This window comes from Muntiacus reevesi, chromosome 6 (assembly GCF_963930625.1).
Source record: "Muntiacus reevesi chromosome 6, mMunRee1.1, whole genome shotgun sequence".
In the NCBI taxonomy this organism is placed as follows: domain Eukaryota; kingdom Metazoa; phylum Chordata; class Mammalia; order Artiodactyla; family Cervidae; genus Muntiacus; species Muntiacus reevesi.
In genome coordinates, this window is record NC_089254.1 from 96,410,188 (window position 1) to 96,436,695 (window position 26,508).

General features: G+C 38.7%; 1 protein-coding gene across 2 annotated transcripts in view; it reads left to right on the forward strand.

Annotated features, from left to right (window-relative positions):
• Nucleotides 1-26,508, forward strand: part of AKR1D1 (aldo-keto reductase family 1 member D1) — a 60,556-nt gene that overhangs the window by 14,148 nt on the left and 19,900 nt on the right. The window contains exons 2-5 of one of the 2 annotated variants that reach the window (XM_065939114.1): nt 8,582-8,749; nt 11,874-11,990; nt 16,096-16,173; nt 20,310-20,432. In XM_065939114.1, coding sequence (XP_065795186.1) covers nt 8,582-8,749; nt 11,874-11,990; nt 16,096-16,173; nt 20,310-20,432 — 486 coding nt within the window. The remainder of the gene's footprint in view (nt 1-8,581; nt 8,750-11,873; nt 11,991-16,095; nt 16,174-20,309; nt 20,433-26,508) is intronic. The other variant, XM_065939115.1, reaches the window with a different exon arrangement.

Below are 26,508 nucleotides of genomic sequence, written 5' to 3' on the forward strand. Positions count from 1 at the left end.
TTAACTTATACAACTTTAGTAAGAGTAAAATCATCTTTCATTGTGGTTTTAATTTGCATCTTCTTTACCCTACATAAAAATGGTCAATTTTTCATATTTTTTCATATTTTATTAGCCATTTGTACATTTTTTTGCAAAGTGGTTATGCCTTCTATGCATTATTCTTTATTGGATTTTTCTAGTTTTATTTATATAGTGAATTTTTTAAATATCTGGATATGAGTTCTTTATCAATTATGTCATGTAAAACTATCTCTTTTGTGTGTGTATTAAAGTTTTATTAAAGTATAAAGGAGATAGAGAAAGCTTCTGACATAGGCATCAGAAGGGGGCAAAAGAGTACCCCCTTTGCTAGTGTTAGCAATGGAGTTATATACTCTCCAATGAATCCAAACAATGTCTGGAGGCTGCAAAGACCTCACCAGACCCACTCCCATAGTTTACATTTTAAGATAACAGAGTTGGCCAGAAGGTTTAATCCAAAGACTGTCCTCAGGCAGGATACATCCTTGTAAAGACCAGGCCTACTCCCATAATTTATGTTTTAAGATAACAGAATTAGCCGGAGGGTTTAATCCAAAGACTGTCCTCAGGCAGGATACATTATTGTTAGATAATCCTAAGGAATGTAGAGGAAAAAAAGTAAAAAAGTTTGTTCTTTCTTCCTTCTTGAATATCCCAGACCTCTCTCTCCTTGGGGACCCCTAGACTTCTTATCAACCTGCCTAGTAAATGACTCTCTCATTCCCCCCTTTCCTTTTAGGAGAATTATGTTGCCTAGGGAAAAGGGGCGTCGTTCTCATTCCATAACTGCTTCTGAGCTGACAAGGGGCGTTGTCCCTAAATTGGTGAGGCAACATATGCTCCTAATCCTCATAGTGAGGATATCTGATCCAGGGGCTCCAAGTAATAGTTGGAGGAGGCTGTGGCACTCATAGGAGCTCGGACAACTATTTGTAAATTAAAAGTTTTTAGACGGTTAGAAAACCCATTATACAGTTACAGATGTAAGGCAAAATAGTCATTAAACCAAGTTAAAATCAAAATGAAAAGTCACATTATGTCCATAGTTACATCAGTCCATCTTAAGGTTGTTAGATGTCATCAGTTTAAGAAGAGGCATCACATGCAATTGTTGAAGGTATTTGCAGACTTGGAGAAAGTCCTTTACTTGAAGTGGAGATGTCCATCACGGGACGCCTTCTACTGATGAAGAGGGGAGTGCTCCGCAGACCCAGCAGTTAGTGGAATGCAGCATAGGAGTGAGCCCAGGACAGGAAGGCATTGTCTTGAGGATCAAACGGCAGACTCAGGATTTCTGGAGTCAGCAGAAGTAGGCTCACATAGATTGTCAGGCCCATCTTGTCCTGAAGGATCCCAGACGAGCCCTCAAGATGAAAGGTTGTTGCCGAGACGCGGGATTCTTGGCCTCCGGAGGAGATGAATTCAATTCGGGGCCAGAGACGAGGCTGGATTGCTCAGAGCTTTTGTGTAATAAAGTTTTATTAAAGTATAAAGGAGATAGAGAAAGCTTCTGACATAGGCATCAGAAGGGGGCAAAAGAGTACCCCCAAACTATCTCTTTTGAATTACCTTTTTTAATAGTGCCTTTTGATGATCAGATGTCGATGCAATGTGGGAGACCTGGGTTTGATCCCTGGGTCAGGCAGATCCCCTGGAGAAGGAAGTGACAACCCACTCCAGTACTCTTGCCTGGAAAATTCCACAGAGAGACGATCCATGGGATCACAAAGAGTTGCACATGACTGAGCAACTTCACTTCTGACTTTGATGATCAGAGTTTCTCAATTTTCATGTGGTCACATTTATCACTCTTCTAATTTATTATTAGCACTTTCTTTAGCTTGTTTAAGAAATCCTCCTTTACTCAAGTGTCTTAGTTTGGGTACTCTGGGAAACAGCCTCTGGGAGAAGGAAATTTGCATGCAGGAGGCTTACTGGGGCGTAGTCTCAGGAACCAGACCTGCAAGGGGGTAAGAAAAGCAGGTCTGTGAAGAAGGGAGGGTTGAACTGTGATACAGTGGCTCATCAACCCCACAGAGAGCTCTGGAATGGGAATGGTGCCAGAGAGTTGTACTAAGTCAAAGGGACAAGGCTTTTACACACTTGCACCTTCTATAGAGGGAATCGGTATGTATGATTAGCAGCCAGCACTCCTGACAGCTGAGGAAATGAGTGCCTCTGTTCTGGGGCTACCCCATGCCAACCACTAGTCTACCCCTGGTGCCAACTAGACCTATTGGCTTTGGGTGCTAAGTTCATCCCTGGGAAAAACCCTTCCAGAATTGTTTGGTTTCTTTCCTGGAAAAATTTTAAGGAGGTAGGTTATCAGTTGAATACAACTCCTGCCACTAAGACTGTCTTCAGAACTTCCTTGGTGGTCCACTGGTTAAGAATCCACCTGCCAATGCAGGAGACACATGTTCAATCCCTGGGTCAGGAAGATCCCACCTGCCATGGGGCAACTAAGCCCGTGCACCACAAAAGGCCCAGTGCAGCTAAAAAATAAATAAATATTAAAGCATTAAAGCTGTCTTCAAGCTGCAATTGATACTTATTGTCTCCCTCTGAGACTCCCAATTCTAGATTTCTGCACCCTTACCCTACATCTCTGCTGGTCTAGGCAGCTTATGTGGTATTATGACCCAGATTCTCATCTCTGAATTGTGTGAGTCTCTTGTCAACTTTTCCTTCTCAGATAATTTACTCAGGTCATTGTCCATTAACTACCAAAATTGGGAAAGGGTGTATCATTGACCTGGGTGCTAAACACTTTCTTCCCTGTCCCACTGGGTAAATATGGAGGAGCCCTACTGCCTTCGTTTTTAAAACTCACTCATCCCCGCCAGAATGGCAGCTTTTTACCTTGAATGCTAAACTCTAGAAATAAGGCGCCTGGTTTGCCCCTGGAAACTAGGATTCATGGAGACTAAAACTCAGGGATGGGAATCACACATTTCCTAAATGGCATCAAAGGGAGTGATGCTAAGCCTATTGGGTTTTCAGACTCCTGTATTCTACTTGTGGGTCACACAACACCGGATGATGGATGTTGACCTAGGGTATGTCACACCTCATCCTTACTGGACTCCCCAATTTCTTAAGTCAATAAAAGGTGCTGCTGTCCATTTCAGAAAACAGATTTCTTATTTTACTAAGAGTGTTCTTATGTATGGAGTCAATTTTTTTTGTATTTTAGATTCTCTGATCTTATCACTTATTTGAGTCTACAAACATGGTATTCTATTTGAGCTTTCTTATTTTTCCCTAAAATGAATTTTCCCCAGAGAATCTGTCTTAGTTTATACAGAATTCTCTTATGCTACATTTAAGACCTACAGAGAAGTATTAATACTTTTCTCACATCCACATTTCCAAATAGTTCCTCCATATTGATTAAAATTAAGTCCAAAATAGTAATTCTCCTCACTGCTGCTTCTGCCATCTAACAAAATATTTTTATCAAGTAAAGATCTTTTAGAAAAGGCTCCTTAATGATACTTGAACAATCAAACTTTTCACTACTATCACCTGCTGCTGTGCCATAATCTTTATTTAAAAAAAGCACCAGCCATATATTACTCAGGCTGAATCAGTACCACACTCCTACCTTTGCCCTTGTTGTTTACCCTTTCTTTGTACTAAATGTTTCTTTTCTTGGGTTAACCTTTGAAAATACAATCATATACTGACTTCCCTGGTGGTTCAGTGGCTAAGATTCTGTGCTTCCAATGCAGGGGTCCCGGGTTGGGTACCTGGTCAGGAAACTAGGTCTCCACATGTTGCAACTAAAGGTTTGCATGCTGAGACCCAGCATCCCGCAACCAAGCATCCTGCATGCCACAATGAATATCTAAGATCACACGTGTTGTGACTAAGACCTAGCACAGCCAAATAAATTTTAAAAAAATTTTTTTTAAGAAAATACAATAATATATTTCAATATGCATTGTTTTGGGCTTTTCCCCTTGTATTAAATTTACTTTAGCTGTATACTTGGTGGCTCAGTGGTAAAGAATCTGCTTGCCAATGCAGGAAACTCCGGTTCAATCCCTGGGTCCGAAAGATGCCCTGGAGAAGGGAATGGCAACCCACTGCAGTATTCTTGCCTGGAGAATCCCATGGACAGCAGAGCCTGGCGGGCTACAGTCCATGGGGTCACATAGAGTCAGCCACAACTGAGCGACTAACACTTTTCACTTTCACTTTTCATATTTAAACTATCAGTTCCAACCCACAGAATCTCAGTGATATGTCTGAGATATATTTAGTATCTCATATTGAACTTTAGTCTTTTTTGTTAGTACTACGCATATACCCAAGAAAGAAAGCAGTATTTTTACTTTTTCCCCAGTAAATTTTTGATTCTACCTGAACTCTCCTCTTCCCACTGTGCTTTTGTTTTCACAGTTGTCATCCATAACACCTCATTTTACAGTTTGGGGAGTTTGGGCTTAATTTCTGTTCAAGCTTTATTGATCATGTTCTTAAGTCACCCAAGATGTGTTTCTAACATTCCTGAAAAGTGTGTCTCCCTTTCCCAACTATTTTACATTTGTGACTATGAGTCCTTTTTTTCTAATACCATCTGTGTAGCCAACTGGTTCATTTTTCATATCCTCTTACATTAGTAGTAATGACTTTTAACTGAAATCAGGGAAGAAAATAGTTTACGCTCCCAATGCTTTCTGTTTTCAGCCCAGAACTATGAAGTCACTAGATAAACAAGAGATTTGTGGTCTCATTCATTCCACAGCAAACCAACAGTTGTCTGATACGACATTATCAAGCACTTGGCTAGAACACTGAAAATACAGACACAAGCACAAGGAGTTTTCAACATTTGTGAATGAGATGGGAATGATCATCAGCTGAAAATGAGGTCAATAAAAATCTACCAATAGCAGTAAACCTCTACCCTATCAGTTCAGTTCAGTTCAGTTCAGTTCAGTTGCTCAGTTGTGTCCGACTCTTTGGGATCCCATGAATCACAGCACGCCAGGCCTCCCTGTTCATCACCAACTCCCGGAGTTTACTCAAACTCATGCCCATCGAGTTGGTGATGCCATCCAGCCATCTCATCCTCTGTCATCCCCTTCTCCTCCTGCCCCCAACCCCTCCAAGCATCAGGGTCTTTTCCAATGAGTCAACTTTTTGCATAAGGTGGCCAAAGTATTGGAGCTTCAGCTTCAGCATCAGTCCTTCTGATGAACACCCAGAACTTATCTACTTCAGGATGGACTGGTTGGATCTCCTTGAAGTCCAAGAGACTCTCAAGAGTCTTCTCCAACACCCCAGTTCAAAAGCATCAATTTTTCAGCACTCAGCTTTCTTCACAGTCCAACTCTCACATCCATACATGACCACTGGAAAAACCATAGCTTTGACCAGATGGACCTTTGTTGGCAAAGTAATGTCTCTGATTTTTAATATGCTCTCTAGGTTGGTCATAACTTTCCTTCCAAGAAGTAAGCATCTTTTAATTTCATGGCTGCAATCACCATCTGCAGTGATTTTGGAGCCCCCAAAAATAAAGTCTGACACTATTTCCACTGTCTCCCCATCTATTTCCCATGAGGTGATGGGATCAGATGCTATGATCTTAGTTTTCTGAATGTTGAGCTTTAAGCCAAATTTTTCACTCTCCTCTTTCACTTTCATCAAAAGGCTTTTTAGTTCTTCTTCACTTTCTGCCATAAAGGTGGTGTCATCTGCATATCTGAGGTTATTGATATTTCTCCTGGCAATCTTGATTCCAGCTTGTGCTTCTTCTAGCCCAGTTTTTCTCATGATGTACTCTGCATATGAGTTAAATAAGCAAGGTGGCAATATACAGCCTTGATGTACTCCTTTTCCTATTTGGAACCAGTCTGTTGTTCCATGTCCAGTTCTAACTGTTACTTCCTGACCTGCATACAGGCTTCTCAAGAGGCAGGTCAGGTGGTCTGGTATTCCCATCTCCTTCAGAATTTTCCACAGTTTATTGTGATGCACACAGTCAAAGGCTTTGGCATAGTCAATAAAAGAGAAATAGATGTTTTTCTGGAACTCTCTTGCTTTTTCGATGATCCAGTGGATATTGGCAATTTGACCTCTGGTTCCTCTGTCTTTTCTAAAACCACCTTGAACATCTGGAAGTTCTCAGTTCACGTATTGCTGAAGCCTGGCTTGGAGAATTTTGAGCATTACTTTACTAGCGTGTGAGATGAGTGCAATTTGTGTGGTAGTTTGAGCATTCTTTGGCATTGCCTTTCTTTGGGATTGGAATGAAAACTGACCTTTTCCAGTCCTGTGGCCACTGCTTAGTTTTCCAAATTTGCTGGCATATTGAGTGTAGCACTTTCACAGCATCGTCTTTCAGGATTTGAAATAGCTCAACTGGAATTCCATCACCTCCACAAGCTTTGTTCGTAGTGATGCTTTCTAAGGCCCACTTAACTTCACATTCCAGGATGTCTGGCTCTAGCTGAGTGATCACACCATCATGATTACCTGGGTCATGAAGATCTTTTTTGTACAGTTCTTCTGTGTATTCTTGCCATCTCTTCTTAATATCTTCTGCTTCTGTTAGGTCCCTACCATTTCTGTCCTTTATTGAGCCCATTTTTGCATGAAATGTTCCCTTGGTATCTCTAATTTTCTTGAAGAGATCTCTAGTCTTTCCCATTCTGTTGTTTTCCTCTATTTCTTTGCATTGACCGCTGAGGAAGTCCAAAGCCTAAAATAGGACTTGTAATTTTCATTTGATGAGATTAGTTGTTTGTCTTAAGGAAAGACTCCATCAAGTCCTTCATTTCACAGTAAGAAAAAATGTAAATGAAGCATACTCTTGTATATTTAAATGTATTCATAACTAAAGAATAGTAATTTATATGCAATTTGAAAAATGAATAACTTACACCTCAAGTGCTAAGAATATGTCAGGTTTTGGGGTCCTGAATATCCTCTGTCTTATGCTTCATGCAGTTTTATGAAATGAACAAAGCTTTGGCTGCCAAATTTGATAAAACTGTATCTTGAAAGATGTAACACACCCCTGACAATCTTTTTATCCTAGGTCTACTGCTGTATAATTGACATATAATAAGCCACACATATTTAAAGTGTACAGTTTGATGAGCTTGACTCATGTATGTATTTGTGAAGCCATCACCATAATCAAGACAGTAAACATATCATCACTGCAAGTTTGTTTGAACTCCCTTGTTTTCCCTCCCTATGATTCATGCCCACAGCCCCTACCCACTACCACAGGCAATTACTGATCTGTGACTGTTACTATAGATTAGGTTTCATTTTCTAGTATTTTATGTAAATAGAGTCAGAAAGTATTTGTTCTTTTTTTGTCTGACTTCTGGTATAATTATTTTGATATTCATCCATGTTGTATGTAACAATAGCTCATTCCTTCTTATTACTGAGTGGTATTCCAGTCTGTGGCTGTATCTCAGTTTTTTTTTTACCCATGCCTTTAACTTATAACTGTGCTTTCTTCAAAGAACTTGTGCCCTCCCATAACAGGACTGGGCTTCCCTGGTGGCTCAAACGGTTAATGCAGGAGACCCAGGTTTGATCCCTGGGTTAGGAAGATCTCCTGGAGAAGGAAATGGCAACCTACTCCAATATTCTTGCCTGGAGAATCCCATGGACAAGAGGAGTCTCGTGGGCTACAGTCCACGGGTTGCAAAGAGTCAGACACAAGTTAGCACCTAATACAGACACTTACAACAGGGCTACCGTGAAATCTCTTGTCTTTGGGAACAATCGGTCAAGTTACATTTTTGAAGCTGCAAAGCTAGCAGTCCTGGGATGGATGAATCTTCCATTAAGGGTTGAAAGCAACCTGATAGGTCAATTTCTCCAGTTTTCAGACTCCATCTTACAGTCACAACAACATAGAATTGGCAACTTGTATGTTTGCTACAAAACAGCATACGTGCCAAGTGTCCTGATTCAGTTCAGTTCAGTTCATTTCAGTCACTCAGTCATGTCCAACTCTTTGCAACCTCATGGACTGTAGCACGCCAGGCCTCCCTGTCTATCACCAACTCCCAGAGCTTACTCAAATTCATATCCATGGAGTCGGTGATGTCATCCAACTATCTCATCCTCTGTTGTCCTCTTCTCCTTCTGCCTTCAATCTTTCCCAGCATCAGGGTCTTTTCCAATGAATCAGTTCTTTGCGTCAGGTGGCCAAAATTTTGGAATTTCAGCTTCAGCATCAGTCCTTCCAATATTCAGGATTGATTTCCTTTAGGATTGACTGGATCTTCTTGCTGTCCAAGGGATTCTCAAAGTTTTCTCCAACACCACAGTTCGAAAGTATCAATTCTTCAGTGCTCGGCTTTCTTTATAGTCCAACTCTCATATCCATACATGACTACTGGAAAAACCATAGCCTTGACTAGACAGACCTTTGTTGGCAAAGTAATGTCTCTTCTTTTTAATATGCTGTCTAGGTTGGTCATAACTTTTCTTCCAAGGAGCAAGGTTAACAATGATTAAACTAAATGAAAGACGTATTTCTCTTCTCCCTGATCCCAATTCCCTATCATTTTAGACTCCTAAGGGGACCTGTGCAGCATCAGTGAAGATTGCCATCGACATGGGGTACCGGCACATTGATGGGGCCCACCTCTACCAGAATGAGCATGAAGTAGGGGAGGCCATCAGGGAGAAGATAGCAGAAGGAAAGGTGCGGAGGGAGGATATCTTCTACTGCGGAAAGGTGAGACTTCCCTTCACCTACATGATGGGCCTGATGTCACTTTTCCCTACTGAACAAACTCATCAAGCTACCAGCTTGTGGGATCTTAGTTTCCCACACCCCTTGCAATGGAAGTACAGAGTCCTAACTACAGGACCATCAGGGGTGTCCCAAAGAGTTAATTCTGAACTGGCAAATTCCTCAATATTGCCAAAAATTTAGGGACTAAATAACCCCTTGACATTAGGGCAAAGTTCTTTCTTCATACTTAGGCATTGATTTAAGACAATATGGAAGAGGCACACCTACAACAAAAGTAGATTTGAGGAGTAAAGGGACATGAGGAAGTGGTTCATATTACAGCAAGCATTAGTCACAACTTTTTTCTTTAAAATAGGTAGTCTTTTCCTTCTGTATATGCCTGTTTGTCCATAGTTCACTAATTTTTTGAGATATAATTCATGTACCATAGAGCTCACCATGTAAAATCAGTGCTTTTTAGTATATTCACAGAGTTGTGCAACCATGACCAATACCTTTTCCAGAATATTTTTATCACTCCAAAAAGAAATCCCTCGCCTACTAGTAATCACTTTCCATTTATCCCTCTCCCCTAGCCACTGGTAAACACTTATCTACTTTATTTTTCTCTAGTTTTCGTATTCTGGACATTTCATGCAAAAGGATTCATGCAATATGTATTCTTTTCCATGTAACTTCTTTCTCTTATTATGTTTTCTACTTTCATCTACCTTGTAACATTTATCAGAATTTCATTTCTTTTTATAGCCAAATAATATTCCATTGAATGGATATACCACATTTTGTTTAAATCTTTTGAGAAATTGAAATCTCCAGCTGATGATAGTTAGAAATCACTATCCATTGAAAAGCAATCAGAAATATAAAGTATCATGATGAGATGAGAGCCAGTGGAAATATTGAATACATGTTTACAGGCAGCCTTGAAGGAATCAAACTTAATAACTTTAGAGAATTTGTAACACAATTCTCCTAGGTTTTCTAAGGAGAACAAAATGGTGCTTCAGACTTTACTCACTGCCCGGAACCCCTTCTCCCAACTCCTTTCCAAGCTCTCTGGAAGCCTACAGTTCCCCCAAGTCACCAGCCACTTATGGGCTATGATTTCAAGGGGCCATGTAGAACCACCATCCCAAAATACCAGCCTGATGCTTGTCACTTGATTACAGCTTTACAATCTGATTCCTAAATATTTTGTTATTATAGAGTCTCTCACAAGAACTTACCAAGAGTTTCTGGGGAAGAATAAACTTGAACTCATATCCTGAGACTGTGAACCAAAGATGGAAACATTTTTGAAGTTACAAATGAAAAACAAAGAAAACCTTCCTTTTTATCTCCCTGGTAAACAGTTAAAGTTGCAATACCTGTCACACTGAAAAAGAACTGAATTAAATTGCCCATTTCAAAAGTTTGCTATGAGTTAACATTTACAAAGCACTTAAAGAGTACCTAGAATTGTTGAATAAAGATAGATTAAAATATATAAAACAGAATTTTCAATTAGATGGGATGTCAATAATATCCAAAAAGACCCACATTAAAAACAAAAACACATTTTTCACTACTCTTGCATTGTTTTCTCTTTTCTGTGCTTTGAGGTCAAGAAAAAATTATTGTTCAACAAAGAAAAAAATTAAATTTTACCAATTTTGCTTGCCCTTACTTGTGGCAAAAAGTGTATGGAAATTCAAAAGTTCCCCCCCCCCAAAAAAAAAATACGTGAGCAAATTTGATGCTCCAAGAAAATATACTCATGTATCCTGAGGCTCTGAGTGTCCCTCAGTACCCTAAGTTTCACAAACCTCAAGGGTACACATGCTCCATTCTGACAACCCAAGGCCTAATTTTTCATTACTTAGCACTTTAGAGACTGAGTAATTTCTTTTTCTTTTTTCTTATATATGTTAAAACTGTCTATATGCCTTTTATTTACCTTTTCAGCTTTATTGAAATATAACTGATGTGTGACACTATATAAGTTTAAGTGTACAACACACTGGTTTGATACAATTATATACTGCAAAATGGTTATCACCATTGTGTTAGCTAACACCTCCATCACATTACATAATTACTATTACATTTTGTGATGAAAACATTGAAGATTTATTCTCTTAGCAACAGTATTACTAACTATAACAACCATGCTATTCATTAGATCCCCTGAACTCACTCATAACAGGAAGTTGGCATCCTTTGACCAACATTTTTATTGGTTTTTAATTCATGAATAGTTGTTTAACTGATAATCATTTTGGAGGACAAAGAGCTCCAACAAAGGAGTCTCCCATGCCACCATTTTTGTGATATCACCAGTTCAGATTGAGTAATTTCTTTGTAGGGATTGGCAGAATTTTCCTGGGGAAATGAGGAAGTGGACCAAATGGGAACAAAGGAGCTATCAAAAAGGATCTAAACCTTTCCAATAATTTAAAATTTCACCAGCATCTGCACCACCCAGCACAGTGTGAAGCACTGGTGAAGTCACGTACACAATCATATTTCTTACTCCGATGAGCCATACCTTCTACACAACCATATTTCTTACTCAGATGAGTCATAACTTCTATCAGTGAAATGAAAATAAAGCACCAGGCCAGGTCAGCACCACTAGTTAGATCCATGTTCCCTAATTACACAATGAGAGAAAATGAAAGTGCTAAGGGTGGATTCGGCAATTAGCACAGGGCAGAGGAAGAGTTTATTGCTGAATTAGGTTCTCTGTGGTTCAGGTGGATATTTAAATCTCTGGTCCTATATTTGGATCAAGTTATACTCTGGGTATCTAGAGTTATATCAGTTCAACCTATACTCAGATGACACTTCAGTTTAAACATATTTCTGTGAAATGAAATGAGTGAATACAATGTATATGAGTGTAAAGACTACTGGGGTGGGGGATTCCATGGCCATCCTATAGTTAGAACTCCATGCTTCGACTGCCGGGAGCATGAATTCCATTCCTGGCCAGGGAAATGAGATCCTACAATGCTGTGCAATGCAGTTAAAAAAAAAAAAAAGCTAAAAATATTTTTAAAGTGGTGCATTATTATTTAAAAAAAATACCAAGGATATTAACTATCCCATTTTTTTCTTTCAGCTGTGGGCTACAAATCATGATCCAGAGATGGTCCGCCCAACTCTGGAGAGGACACTTAAGGACCTCCAGTTAGATTATGTGGATCTTTACATCATTGAAATACCCATGGCTTTTAAGGTAGGTTCAGATGCCTAAAGGTTATGCTTCACTCCTTGGCAACCATGAGCAAAAAGATCTGTGCAGGAAGCTCATTCATTACTTAGCACCATAAAATATAATGATGATTTGTTACCATAAATGAGATAGTACTGACCTAGCCCAACAAATGCCAAGAACAATTCTGTGTATCCATCTCAGGCCTGGATTCCAAGTTTCTTGATTCATAATCCAATGCATGTTCTGTTATATCATATCTTTACAGATACACTTTGAACTTTCTTTGTTAAACCAACATGTAATCAACTAACTGTAGTCCATGCTGTAGTTGCCCAGCATCCAGCACACGCTTCTTCCCATTCACACAGTCACAAAAGCATCTCTGCACAACATAATGTAAAGTAATAGGTACAATGGAAAACTTACACTCCACCCTTCAGATCTTCTTCCTTTGGAGAAAATAGTCAGGTTTTTGAAGCCAGTTCCAAGGTCAGGACTTTTGTGTGATATATATTCCTTTAATTCAAATCATTCCTTCCTTGAACTTTCTCAATCAATGGGCTCACTGTTAATTTAATCACCACCAGCACACCCACTGTACACTGCTGAAGATCAGCAACAGCTTTAAAATTTCATTGAGGGAAGGAAAGACTGAAAAACAAAGTTGACCACTTATCCATGAAGTATACAAGGTCCTGCTAGACAGGAAAAACAAGGGCTCTCTGCCATTGCAGTGACCAAAAGAATTTCTTTACACAGCCAACCTGGCTGCCCCTGCTGTGTTCTCTAGAAGCATCTTCCTTATTGACTTTTCTCTGTGGTCTCCAAGATGTGATCTGGTGGTGGTGGTTTAGTCGTTAAGTTGTGTTCAGCTCTTGCAACCCTATGGACTATAGCCCACCAGGCTCCTCTGTCTATGAGATTCTCCAGGCAAAAATACTGGAGCGGGTTGCCATTTCCTTCTCCAGAGGATCTTCCCAACTCAGGGATTGAACCTGGGTCTCCTGCATTGCAGGCAGGTTCTTTAGTGACTGAGCCACCTTAGAAATTATATATCCCAATAACCTTATTTCACCAAAGAGAAAACTTAGACCACAAGCAATGAACTACTTGGTCAGGCTTAAAGTCCATCAGAACTAGGACCAGATCCTGGTCCCCTAATGCCAATCCCAATCTTGTTCCCTTATATTATACTACCCTCTCTCTTATCCTCATGAGCTTAATGATCCCAATATCCTGTGGACTACAGTGATATTTTGATTTCAGGCTCTTTGGATTTTGACCTCAACCCTTCTCTTCACTCAGCTAACCTTGATCTTTTTCAAATGGCAGAATCCTAAGCTGAGTCTTACAGATTTGGAAAGAAGCTATATTTAAAAGTGAGAAAATGAAATTTACTTCTCTGTAGTTGACTAATGACTTGTAAAATCTTTTGGAGAAGGTAAATAGAGAAATTCTATTTCTATTTTTAAATAGGATCAGAGCTCAAGGACACAGAGAAGGTAAAACTTTTAACAGTGACAAATTTCACAATACAGTGACATTACCTCCCAACTGAACCTGTACTTCCTGTAATTGAGAAATCAATCTTTGAAGTCAAAATATCACATGGTTGTTTAATCTTATGATTTTTAAAAAACAAATATCTTTCCTGCTAAAAAGGTTTAGCACTTTGTTATTTTTTAATGTCAAGATAACAAGCAGACACAATTTCAGAAAAAATACAAAGCAAAAAAAGCATAAGGCATTTTAAAAGGACAAAGTTATTGCTAAACAGGAATGAGAGTGAACAGGGTGGATTTTTAGAAGGTTGAATTCTTCTTCTAATAATGCTTTATAGTCAGGAGCAGGAAAGAAGGACAATGGGCTTGTCTAGATGAAGGGATTAGTAAAGTTAGCACAGTGGAAGCTTAAGGAGACATCATAAAAATATCTAACATGGGTTCAGATATGATAAAGAATTAAAATTTGGGAGAGTAAAAACTATTAATATTAACAGAGTTCATGATGGAGGCATAAAGTCATTTCAGATCAGAAGTAAAATTAGGAAGTGTTAAAAATAAGAAATATAGAGGGAGAACAGAGTGGAAATAAGCCTCATAAGTGTTAAGGTCAAAGGGCTTAGAAATCAGAGATATACAGGGTAGTTAATATGAATGATTACATGGCTTTGAGGAGAAAGGAGTCCTTTCCCAATTTCAGTGTAACAGAAGAAAATTTAGATGAAAATTTTAGATGAAATTTAGATGCCCCCTTTGTTAAAGAGGGCATGGAGAAAGTGTGATCACCAGGTAAAAGTTTCATTCAGGTAAGATGGCAGAGGGAAAATTCAGGAAAATTTTTTAAAATATAATGGATTTTATCCAATTCCTTGTTACTTTTTAATAACAAAAATTTCCTATTATCAAGATACACAAAGACTTCTATGCCACCAACCAAATCCAATAGACAGTTTGTCCTCATATTTTATTTGACCTCTTTCAATGCAAATGATCACTGTCTCTTTCTTTGTACATTTTCACCTTGTGGCTTTGATGATGTCATCCTCTGATGATTCTTTGGCAGCTCCTTCCCCACTAAACTCCAAATGCTTTACCCAGTGCTCTTTCCTCAATATTTTTGCCTGACTGAGCCACACTCTTTCTGTAGGTGATTTCACCCAATTGCATGGATTGAATACCATTTAATATGTGTGAGAAACTCCCACATTTTATCTGTGTCCACAGTCTCTCCCTGAGCCACCCTCTGAGACCTCTCCGTTCTCTTCAAATATCTACTTGAATGTTTAACAGTCATTTCAAACTCAAAATATCAAAAACAAAACTCTCAATTCGTTGTCCAGCCTCAGGAAATAGTTACCACCATCTACTCAAGGAACCTAGAAATCATCTTTTATTTCTCTCTATCCCATTTCCAAACCCATATGAGATGGGTCCCATTTTTACATATAGGAAAAAAAGGAGAAATATGAAAGACAATTTCCACACCATAGTCAATAGATAAACCTACACAGTGTATTAAAAAGCAGAGACATCACTTTGCGGACAAATGTCCATATAGTCAAAGCTGTGGTTTTTCCTGTAGTCATGTATGGATGTGAGAGTTGGATCATGAAGAAGGCTGAGTGCTGAACAATTGATGGTTTTGAACTGTGGTGTTAGAGAACACTCTTGAGGGTCCCTTGGACAGCAAAGAGACCAAACTAGTCAATCCTAAAGAAAATCAACCCTGAATATTCATTGGAAGGACTGATGCTGAAGCTCCCATACTTTGGCCACCTGATGCGAAGAGCTGACTCATTGGAAAAGACCCTGATGCTGGGAAGGATTGAGGGGAGGAGGAGAAGGGAACAACAGAGGATGAGATGGTTGGATGGCATCACCAACTCAGTGGACATGAATTTGATCACACTCTGGGAGATGGTGAAAGGACAGGCAAGCTTGGCGTGCTGCAGTATGGGGTTGCAAAAAGTTGGATATGACTTTGTGACTGAACAACAGTCAATCTTCATTGAAAAAGTGTCACCAAAAAGCTAGAAAAGGAGGTTTGACAGTTAGTGTGAGGTAGAAAAAAAGATGCTCAACTCCTAGAGGCTGCTAAAAAGGGAAAAAGAACCACAGGGTGATTAGCCAGACCTGAGAAGTAATGAGCTGTCCATTTCCCTTATACTTAAGGAGCATTCCATTCATCAACTATGCTTTTCTTAGCTGAAGAATTCCTTCTCAGCCTTAGTGATGACATTTGGTTTCTCATAAGAGTAAGAAATTAGCTGTCCTCAACTTTGGCAAGGATATACTATCCAAACACTGAATCTAATTGTCCTCATTCTCAATTTTTGCTTTTTTTCTAATGAGAAATGTTATCATTAAGAGATAACTTCATGAGTTAACAACAATAATCTGTCAATAAATAAAGGAATAACAAATGCCAGGGTGAGAGAATAAGACAAATGTGTCATATATGTTGGACAAGTGAATTTCTGGATATCTCCACAAAGGGGAGAAAACAAATTTATATGTATATCTTAAATTGGTTTCCCAGGGTCAGGGTATACTGAAATATTGACAACTCAAATTCCATCATTTTAATCCTCAGATATACTTGTTCTTTTTTTTTTCTTTAACAGCCTGGAGATGATTTATATCCTAAAGATGAAAATGGCAAATGGATATATCACAAGTCAAATCTATGTGCCACTTGGGAGGTAAGTTAAAATGGGCTTCTTAATCTTAAAAGATTACATTTTTAAATTGTGATCTGGTTATTCCTGTTAGCTTTATGCAGAGTTACAACCTTTATTCCCAATGAAAAGTAATAGTCGAGTATTTCTAACCATGAGCAAAGATGCATAAAATCTCCATTTCTGGGCACCGAAAAGTGTTTGATTTTGCTTTGATGGAAGAGAAGAATGCCAAAGATAAGGAGGTGAGACAAGTGGGAGGCAAAAGAAAGTAAAGGAAATAAGCTTTACTATAACAGTAAATAAAAGTATATAAATGAGATAAACTCACAAATTTTTTTTTGTTTCTCAAACTGAATTTTTAAAAATCAGTAATAAGATGTCTAAAAGAAACAAATGTAAAATAATAAATGAAAACCTGAAAAATAATTCCAGTTCCATTTCTGAGCAATCTGCTGATTCCTTCCCCAAGATTATAAGAGTGAGAAAGTAGGGGGGAATGATGAGAAAACCCTTATGGATTTATGTGTCGGGGGACGCAGGTACAGATTTATGAACTGATTTGTTATGTTGTAACATGGCAGCTTCTACCTGGAGTAAGAGGCAGTGCAGCAACCAGTAAGATAATTTAGGAGAGGAACTATTGGGGTTATTTTTGCTCTTATTTCTCTCTTGCTATAGCCTTAGGATAAATAAAAGCAAAAATGATGCCAATAGTTCTTCTCTTATGTTATCTTACTGGCTGCTGGGCTGCATTTTATTCTGGGTAAAAGGGGCCATGTTAGCCTTGGGAGGGACTTCCCTGGTGGCTCAGCAGTAAAGAATCCACCTACAAGGCAGGAGACCCAAGTTCGATCCCTGAGTCGGGAAGATCCCCTGGAGAAGGGAATAGCAATCCACTCCAGTGTTCGTGCCTGGAAAATCCCATGGACAGAGAAGCCCGGAGGGCTCTAGTGCATGGGGTAGCAAAAGAGTCAGACATGACTTAGCAACTGTAAAACAACAACATAGCCTTGAAACATGTACTGTTCACTCCACACATGTAGACACTTAGGACTCATGTTCAGACATCTTCAGGAATCAAGTCAGAGCAGAACTGATATCTTGCACTTGTGGGAAGCTAGGGAAAACCTAAGTCTCTGCCTGACCTCTGGCAGTTGTTTTCCTGCCTCTCCCAATTCAAGCTCCGAAGGCTGGAAATTATAATCTAACAATTATCTCATTCAAAGAGTTGAACATGACTGAGCATGCATGCATGCAATAGACTTCCCCCTCATGTACCAGTTCAGTTCATTTCAGTCGCTCAGTCGTGTCCGACTCTTTGCGACCCCATGAATCACAGCACGCCAGACCTCCCTGTCCAACACCAACTCCCGGAATTTACTCAAACTCATGCCCATCGAGTCGGTGATGCCATCCAGCCATCTCATCCTCTGTCGTCCCCTTCTCCTCCTGCCCCCAATCCCTTCAAGCATCAGGGTCTTTTCCAATGAGTCAACTCTTCACATGAGGTGGCCAAAGTACTAGAGTTTCAGTTTCAGTATCAGTCCTTCCAATGAACACCCAGGACTGCTCTCCTTTAGGATGGACTGGTTGGATCTCCTTGCAGTCCAAGGGACTCTCAAGAGTCTTCTCCAACACCATAGTTCAAAAGCATCAATTTTTCGGCACTCTGCTTTCTTCACAGTCCAACTCTCACATCCATACATGACCACTGGAAAAACCATAGCCTTGACTAGACGGACCTTTGTTGGCAAAGTAATGTCTCTGCTTTTTAATGTGCTGTCTAGGTTGGTCATAACTTTCCTTCCAAGGAGTAAGCGTCTTTTAAGGATAATTTCCTCCAAAGACTGGAAATTATAATCGAATTATTATCTCTTTCTAATAGACTTCCCCACATGTTGGTAACAGCTTAAAGCTCTGAATTGTGGATTGTTTTGACAGTTGAGGAGGTACTGACTATGTTTTCTGCTGTCTGGGCCTCTCCACCTGAAAAACCATTTACTCAATCCATATGTTGCTGCTGCTTCTGCTGCTAAGTTGCTTCAGTCGTGTCTGACTCTATGTGACCCCACAGACGGCAGCCCACCAGGCTCCGCCGTCCGAGGGATTCCCCAGGCAAGAACACCAAGTGGGTTGCCATTTCCTTCTCCAGTGCATGAAAGTGAAAAGTGAAAGTGAAGTCGCTCAGTTGTGTCTGACTCTTCGTGACCCCATGGATTGCAGCCTACCAGGCTCCTCCGTCCATGGGATTTTCCAGGCAAGAGTACTGGAGTGGGATGTCATTGCCTTCTCTGAATCCATATGCTATCAATGCACAATTGAAAGTGGAATTTTTTCCTTTTTAAAAAAATTTATTTATTTTTAAGTGAAGGATAATTGCTTTACAGTATTACATTGTTTTCTACCAAACATCAACATGAATCAGCCATAGGTTTACCCATGTCCCTTCCCACTTGAACATGCCTCCCACCTCCCTCCCCATCCCACCCTTCTAGGTTGTTACCAAGTCCTGGTTTGAGTTCCCTGAATCAAACAGCAAATTCCCATTGGCTGTTTATTTTACATATGGTAATGTATTTTCCATGTTACTCTCTCCATACCTTCTACCGTCTCCTTCTTCCTTCTACCCAAGCCATGTCCATAAGTCTGTTCTCAATGTCTGTGTCTCCATTGCTGCCCTGCAAATAGGTTCATCAGTATCATCCTTCTAGATTCATAAATGCGTTAGTATATGATAATTATTTTCTCTTTCTGACTTATTTCACTCTGTATAATAGGCTCTAGGTTCATCCACCTCATTAGCACTGACTCAAATGTGTTCCTTTTTATGGCTGAGTAATATTCCATTGTAATATATGTACCACAGGGAAGTGAAATTTGTAAAAAAAAAAAAAAATTAAATATTTAGATATAAATTTAACACAATCTGTGCAAGACTTATACAGTTAAAATTACAGTATTTTACTGATAAGATTTTTTTAAATATAAATAAAAGGAGAGCTATATCATGTTCTTTGATGGAAAGACTGAATAGAGATAGGTTGTTAACTCTCTCCAAATTCATGGATAGATTCAATGCAATCCCAGTCAAAATCCCAAAAGAAATTGAAAAGCTGACTCTAAAATGTATAGGGGGCGGGAATTCCCTGATGGTCCAGTGACTAAGACCCAGCACTCCCTGGATTTGATCCCCGATCTGGAAACAAGATCCCACATGCAGCAACTGAAGAGTTTACATGTCACAGCTGAAAAAAATCCCACATGCTGCCAGGAAGACCAAAGAGGCTATGTGCCACAAATAAGATCTGGTGCAGCCAAATTAAAAAAAAAAAAAGTACAGGGAAGTGCAAAAACCATAATGATAAAGATTTAATTTACTAAGAAGATATACAATTTTAAACACATATGTATCAAATAAAATATATTAAAAATATAAACAGCAAAAACTGATAGAATACAGAAAGATATTGGTAAATTCACTGTTACAATGGGAGATTTCTGATATATTCCTTTAAATTATTGAAAAGACAGGAAAAGCTTGACTTTTAATCTTCTAAATAATGTATGTGTGTGAGAGAGACAAGCAAGACCTGTATCCCAAAACAGGAGAAAATACATTTTCCACACACACAAGACACATAAAATTTTCAGGTACTATACCAAAAAGAAAACCTCAACAGATTTTAAGAAATAAGATCATTATTATTGTGCTGATATATGTTATGAAGGGCTTCCCTGGTGGCTCAGATGGTAAAGAAGCTGCTTGCTATGCAGGAAACCTGGGTTTGATCCCTGGGTTGGGAAAATCCCCTGGAGAAGGAATGGCAACCCACTCCAGTATTCTTGCCTAGAGAATTCCAGGAACAGAGGAGCCTGGTGAGAGCTATAGTCCATGGAGTCACAAAGAGTCAGATACTGAGAAACTACCACATTCACTTTCTTACATTTTGAAAATACAAGGGGAAGGTATGATAAACAATTCCCCCAAATCATTCATTTATAGAATTCTTATTTCCTCCACTTTTCTTTAGTTCACAGAATGCTTATTAACATACCCAGGGACTTTCCTTTTTGAAGAATTCACAGTCATCCTTATAAATGTTTATTCTTACTTGTGTTGAGGCTTTTTTCTTGACCCACTGGCTTTTATCCTACAGGCTTTAGAAGCTTGCAAAGATGCTGGCTTGGTGAAATCCCTTGGAGTATCCAATTTTAACCGTAGGCAGCTGGAGCTCATTCTGAACAAACCGGGACTTAAGTATAAGCCAGTCAGCAACCAGGTATGGCACTGACAAAGGAAGGGAGGTAAGGGCGATGCGGGGGTTGGGAATGTGAGAAAATCAATTACTCAATAGAGGAATCCTGGACTAGGAGTCAGAAAGCCTTGAGGTCACTTTATATACATATCTCATCATTAGGTCCTGGGCAAGTCAATTTATGTCTCTTAACAAGCATGATTAGAAACTTCAAGTCCAGGGGAAAGTAACCCAAAACTTTCTAAAGAAAGCTATTGAGGGGGAACAAAACCTACCAGATATTGACATTCACAGTAATGTAATGTAAGAGTAAAATAATGTAAGAGTAGCACAAATGACACAGTGGTGAAGAATCCACCTGCCAATGCAAGAGATTTGGGTTTGATCCCTGGGTGGGGAAGATCCCTGGGAGAAGTAAATGACAACCCACTCCAGTGTTCTTACCTAGAAAGTTTTCATGGACAGAGGAGCCTGGTGGACTATGGTCCATTGGGTTGCAAAGAGTTGGACATGACTGAGCAACTGAGTATGCACACATGCAAGATTAATCCAAGGAAAACCTACAAATAAGTAGAAAATAAGAGATATCAGGCTTCCCTGATGGTTTAGTAGTTAACAATCCACCTGCCAATGCAGGATTCATGGGTTTAACCCCTGGTCTGGGAAGATTCCACATGCCTTGGAACAACTAAGCCTATGCCCCCAACTACTGAATCCCTTGCACCTAGAGCCCCTGCTCTGCAACAAGAGAAGCCATTGCAATGAGAAGCCTGTGCACTGCAACAAAGAGTAGCTCCCATTCACCCCAAATAGGGAAATCCTGTGCAGCAATGGAGACCTAGAACAGTCTAAAATAAACAAGAAATATCTTAGAAACAATCTCAAGTAAAATAAAAGCCTAATGTAAACTATTGACAAAACAATTTATTTTTCAGTAGTGTGGAGAAAATTGATAGTTGTAGAATAACAAATATAGATCTTTGCCTCATGTTATACTTCAAAGTGTCCCTTTGAGCAGGAGCTAGAGACAAAGCAGGAAATTATTTGTGAATACTACAAAAGAATTTTAGTTATCTGCATCTATGGATAGAAAGGGAAGTCATGGGAAAATTATAAGGAATACCAATACATATAATAGTATAAAAGTGTTAAACCCTAAAAATATTAAAATCAGAGAGCAAAGAAAATTAGATGATTATATTTTTAAAATATAATAAGGATTCTTCAATATATGCATGTTAATGTGATACACTATATTAACAAACTAAAAGATAAAAACCATATGATAATCTCAATAGGTGCAGAAAAAGCCTTTGACAAAATTCAGTACCCATTTATAATGAAAACTCTTCAAAAAATGGGCAAAGAGGAACCTACCTCAACATAATTAAGGGCATATATGATAAGCCCACAGCAAACATTATTCTAAATGGTGAAAAACTAAGATCAGGAACAAGGTAAGGGTGTCCACTCTCACCACCATTATTCAACATAGTTTTGGAAGTCCTAGTTACAGCAATCAGAGATGAAAAAGAAATAAAAGGCATACAGGTCAGAAAAGAAGTAAAGCTTTCACTGTTTGCAGATGACGTGATACATACATAGAAAACCCTAAGGATACTATCAGAAAATTACTAAAGCTAATCAATGAATTTACCAAACTCGCAGGATACAAAATCAATACACTGAAATCACTTGCATTCCCATATACTAGCAATGAAAAACCAGGAAGAGAAATTAAGGCAACAATTTCATTCACCATTGCAACAAAAAGAATACAATCTAAGAATAAACCTAAGGAGACAAAAGAACTGTATACAGAAAACTACAAGACACTGATGAAAGAAATCAAAGATGACATAAACAGGTGGAGAGATAGTCTATGTTCCTGGGTAGGAAGAATCAATAATGTGAAAATGAGTATACTACCAAGTGCAATCTACAGATTCAATGCGATCCCTATCAAATTGCCAATGGCGTTTTTCAGAGAACTAGAACAAAAAAATTCACAATTCATATGGAAACACAAAAGGCCCAGAATAGCCAAAGCAGTCTTGAGAAAGAATAATGGAACTTGAGGAATCAACCTTCCTGATTTCAGATTATACTACAAAGCTACAGTCATCAACACAGTATGGTACTGACACAAAAACAGAAATATAGACCAATGGAACAAGATAGAAAGCCCAGAAATAAACCCACGCAACTATGGGTACCTTAATTTTTACAAAGGAGCAAGAATATGCGATGGGGAAACAATACATAAAAACAGCCTCTTCAATAAGTGGTGCTGGGAAAACTGGACAGCTACATGTAAAAGAATGAAATTAGGAACACTTCCCAACACCATACACAAAGAAAAACACAAAATGGACTAAAGACCTACATGTAAGACTAGAAACTATAAAACTCTTAGAGGAAAACATAGGCAGAACATTGGATGACATAAATCAAAGCAAGATCCTCCATGACCCATCTCCTAGACTAATGGAAATAAAAACAAAAGTAAACAAGTGGAATCTGATTAAACTTAAAAGCTTTTGCATAGCAAAGGAAACTATAAGCAAGGTGAATAGACAACATACAGAATGGAAGAAAGTAATAGCAAATGAAACAACTGACAAAGGATTAATTTTCAAAATATACAAGCAGTTCATACACAACTCAATACCAGAAAAACAAATAACCCAATCAAAAAGTGGGGAAAAGACCTAAACATGCATTTCTCCAAAGAAGACAAACAGAGGGCTAACAAACACAGGAAGAGATGCTCAACATTGATCATTATTAGAGAAATGCAAATCAAAACTACAATGAGCTATCAACGGCCACCAGTCAGAATGGCCATCATCAAAAAGTCTACAAACAATAAATGCCAGAGAAGATGTGGAGAAAAGGGAATGCTCTTGCACTGTTGGTGGGAATGTAAATTGATATAGACACTATGGAAGATGATATGGAGAAGCCTTAAAAAATTAGGAATAAAACCACCATATGACCGAACAATCTCACTCCCATGCATATATCCTGAGGAAACCAAAATTGAAAAAAATACATGTACCCCAATGTTCATTGAAGCACTATTTACAATAGCTAGAACATGGAAGCAACCTAAATGTCCATCGACAGATGAATGGTTAAGGAAGTTGTGGTACATATATACAATGGAATATTATTTAGCCATAAAAAAGAATGCATTTGAGTCAGTTCTAATGAGGTGGATGAATCTAGAACCTATTATACAGAGTGAAGTAAGTCAAAAAGAGAAAGATAAATATCGTATACTATCGCATATATACAGAAACTAGAAAGATGGTACCGAAGAATTTATTTGCAGGACAGCAATAGAGAAACAGACATAGAGAACAGACTTACAGACATGTGAAGAGGGGAGGAGAGGATGAGGTGTATGGAGAGAGTAACATGGAAACTTACATATAAAATAGATAGCCAGTGGGAATTTGATGTATGTCTCAGGAAACTCAAGCAGGGTCTCTGTATCAATCTGGAGGGGTGGGATGGGGAGGAAGATGGGAGAGAGTTTCAAGAGGGAGGGGATATATGTATACCTATGCCTGATTCATGTTGAGGTTTGACAGAAAACAACAAAATTCTGTAAAGCAATTAACCTTCAATTTAAAAAAATAAATTTTTAAAAGTATTCTTGCTGAAAATTGTTTGAGAACTGAAAAAAATATATAATAGTAAGAGGAGGTCATATCCATATGAGTTAAAAACCTAAAAAATATCAATGAAAGAAATCAATGAGAAAAAATACTATGACTCAAAAGAAATGAACAGAAATTCACAGATGACAAATTGCAAGACTGGTAAACATATGGAAAATGTTTAGCTGCACTATTAATTACAGAAATGTAAATTTAAGTGAAATTTTGTATTATGTATCAAATTCACAAAGTTTTTGTTTTATTTTTTAGTATTATGTTCCATGTAAGCAAGTGATGGAATACTGATAAATTGATTCAACTTTACTGAAAAGCAATTTTGCAATAAGTAGCAGAAGCCTTAAAAAATGTTCAGTTTTCAATTTCTAGGAATCTATCCCTGGTGAGGGGTGGGGAAGAAATCAGAACACCCATATATGTCTGTTTATCACAGCACTGTTTATCATGGCAAAAAAAAAAAAAAAAAGAAAAAAAAAGAAAACAACATAAATAAGAAAAATTCAAGGAATGTTTAAATAAATTTTAAAACATTCATAATATGTAAACTCTCAACAAAAGATATTGTCGAATCACTTTTGAGAAAAAGAGATATGGCCATGATACTAAGTGGAAAGGCTAGGATGCAAAATGTATTACAGTATGAAGGTGGTTACATTATTTTAAAAGTGCGAATATTGGAAAGAAATATATTCAAATGCTAACTGTGGCTATCTCTGGATGTGAATTTTACAAGTAAATTCTGTTCTCCTCTTTATGCTTTTCTGTATTTTTCAAGTCTTCTGCAGTGAGCGTATATTACTCTTATAATCACAACAAAATACTATAATCCACCTTGTTAAATGGGGAAATGATATCTTCGTCCCTCTACTTCATAAAACCTTAAGAAACTGCACTGAAAACTGTTCTTGAATACGGTAAATATTCACATATTGGGGTGATGGTGGACTTGTTGGTTGAATTCATTGTTTTTAGAAACTCAAAATAGTTCATAACAGAAAAATGAATTATTACCTACGTCAGGACAGTAACCCAGAGCTAAATAGAAGTGTTGCCATATTTAGAAGTACCACTTCCAAACTGACACTTCAGCTAGTGCTGTATCAGAAGCTGTCAGGAACAGAGAGCAACAAACGTTGCCTCCCTCACTGATCTCAATCCAATCCTTTATTTCTAACCAATCCCCTCTGCAGCATATCCTTCCTGCACTCCTAAGAACAATATTTTGTTATAAAAATGTTGAAATGACAAGCAGCTTTCTTCTTACAAATGCACGGAGACGGGTGGTGACTTTTGACCTGAGAATGGAAAAGAATGAAAATTTGACAGTGTGTTTCCTCATGCCAAGCAGGAAACACGTTGATCTGTCAGCATGAGACTATTGATTAACTTTACAAATGTTTCCTGAAAGCGAAGCAAGGTGTGTAGGAAGATCATAGCCTGAACCTATTTGTGTGTTCTGTGCTGTTTGAATATGTCAAATACCGGCACAGAACATATGAATAGAGCTGGCACAAATCAGAGTGCAGGTCCCCTGCCACCAGCCATCACCCTGTGCCCTGGTAGGACCGTCTCTTCTCCAGAGACACAAAATGAGCAGCTTTCAACCCAGGAATACAATGCGCATAATGCAGTCCTTGGGCTTCCCAGCTGACTCAATGGTAAAGAATCTTCCAATGCAGAGGTGTAGGAGACATGAGTTTGACCCCTGGGTTGGGAAGATCCCTTGGAGAAGCAACCTTCTCCAAGAAGATTAAGAGAAATGGCAATGCACTCTAGTATTCTTGCCTGGAAAATCCCATAGACAGAGGAGCCTGACGGGCTATAGTCCATGGGGACAGAGTCGACACATTTCATATACAAGGGATACATATCTGAAGGTCTTGCATAATTCAAAATTAACATATTTCAAAACTAACTTTCCTGATATTGTTATTGTTGAGTCGCTGAGTTGCCTCCAACTCTTTTGAGACCCCACGGGCTGTGGCCTGCCAGGCTCCTCTATCCATGGGATTATCCCAGCAAGAATACTGGAATCTGTTGCTATTTCCTGCTCCAGAGAATTTTCCCACCAGTCCAAATCTAACATAAAGTTTGCAAATGTTTGTACTTTTCATTGACGTCACGAACAAACTGACACAGAATATAAGCTTACTCTGTACTCATTCTGAGTCTGAGCAATCCAAAGTTCCCTGTGGCATTCATCTGGAGTAACACCCCTCTGGGCTCTGCTCCTGGCTTAGACAGTCTGAAAGTCTTTCTAGTGTCAAGCGGGGCTCTCCCAGCCCAATTCAAAGGGAACTGTGGATCTCTCTCAAGCAGTTTCATTTCATACACAGTTCCAACACATAACTCTAGGAACAAAGGAAAGAAGGAAGTTAAGGAGGGACAGAGGGAAGGAAAGGAGAAAGGAAGGA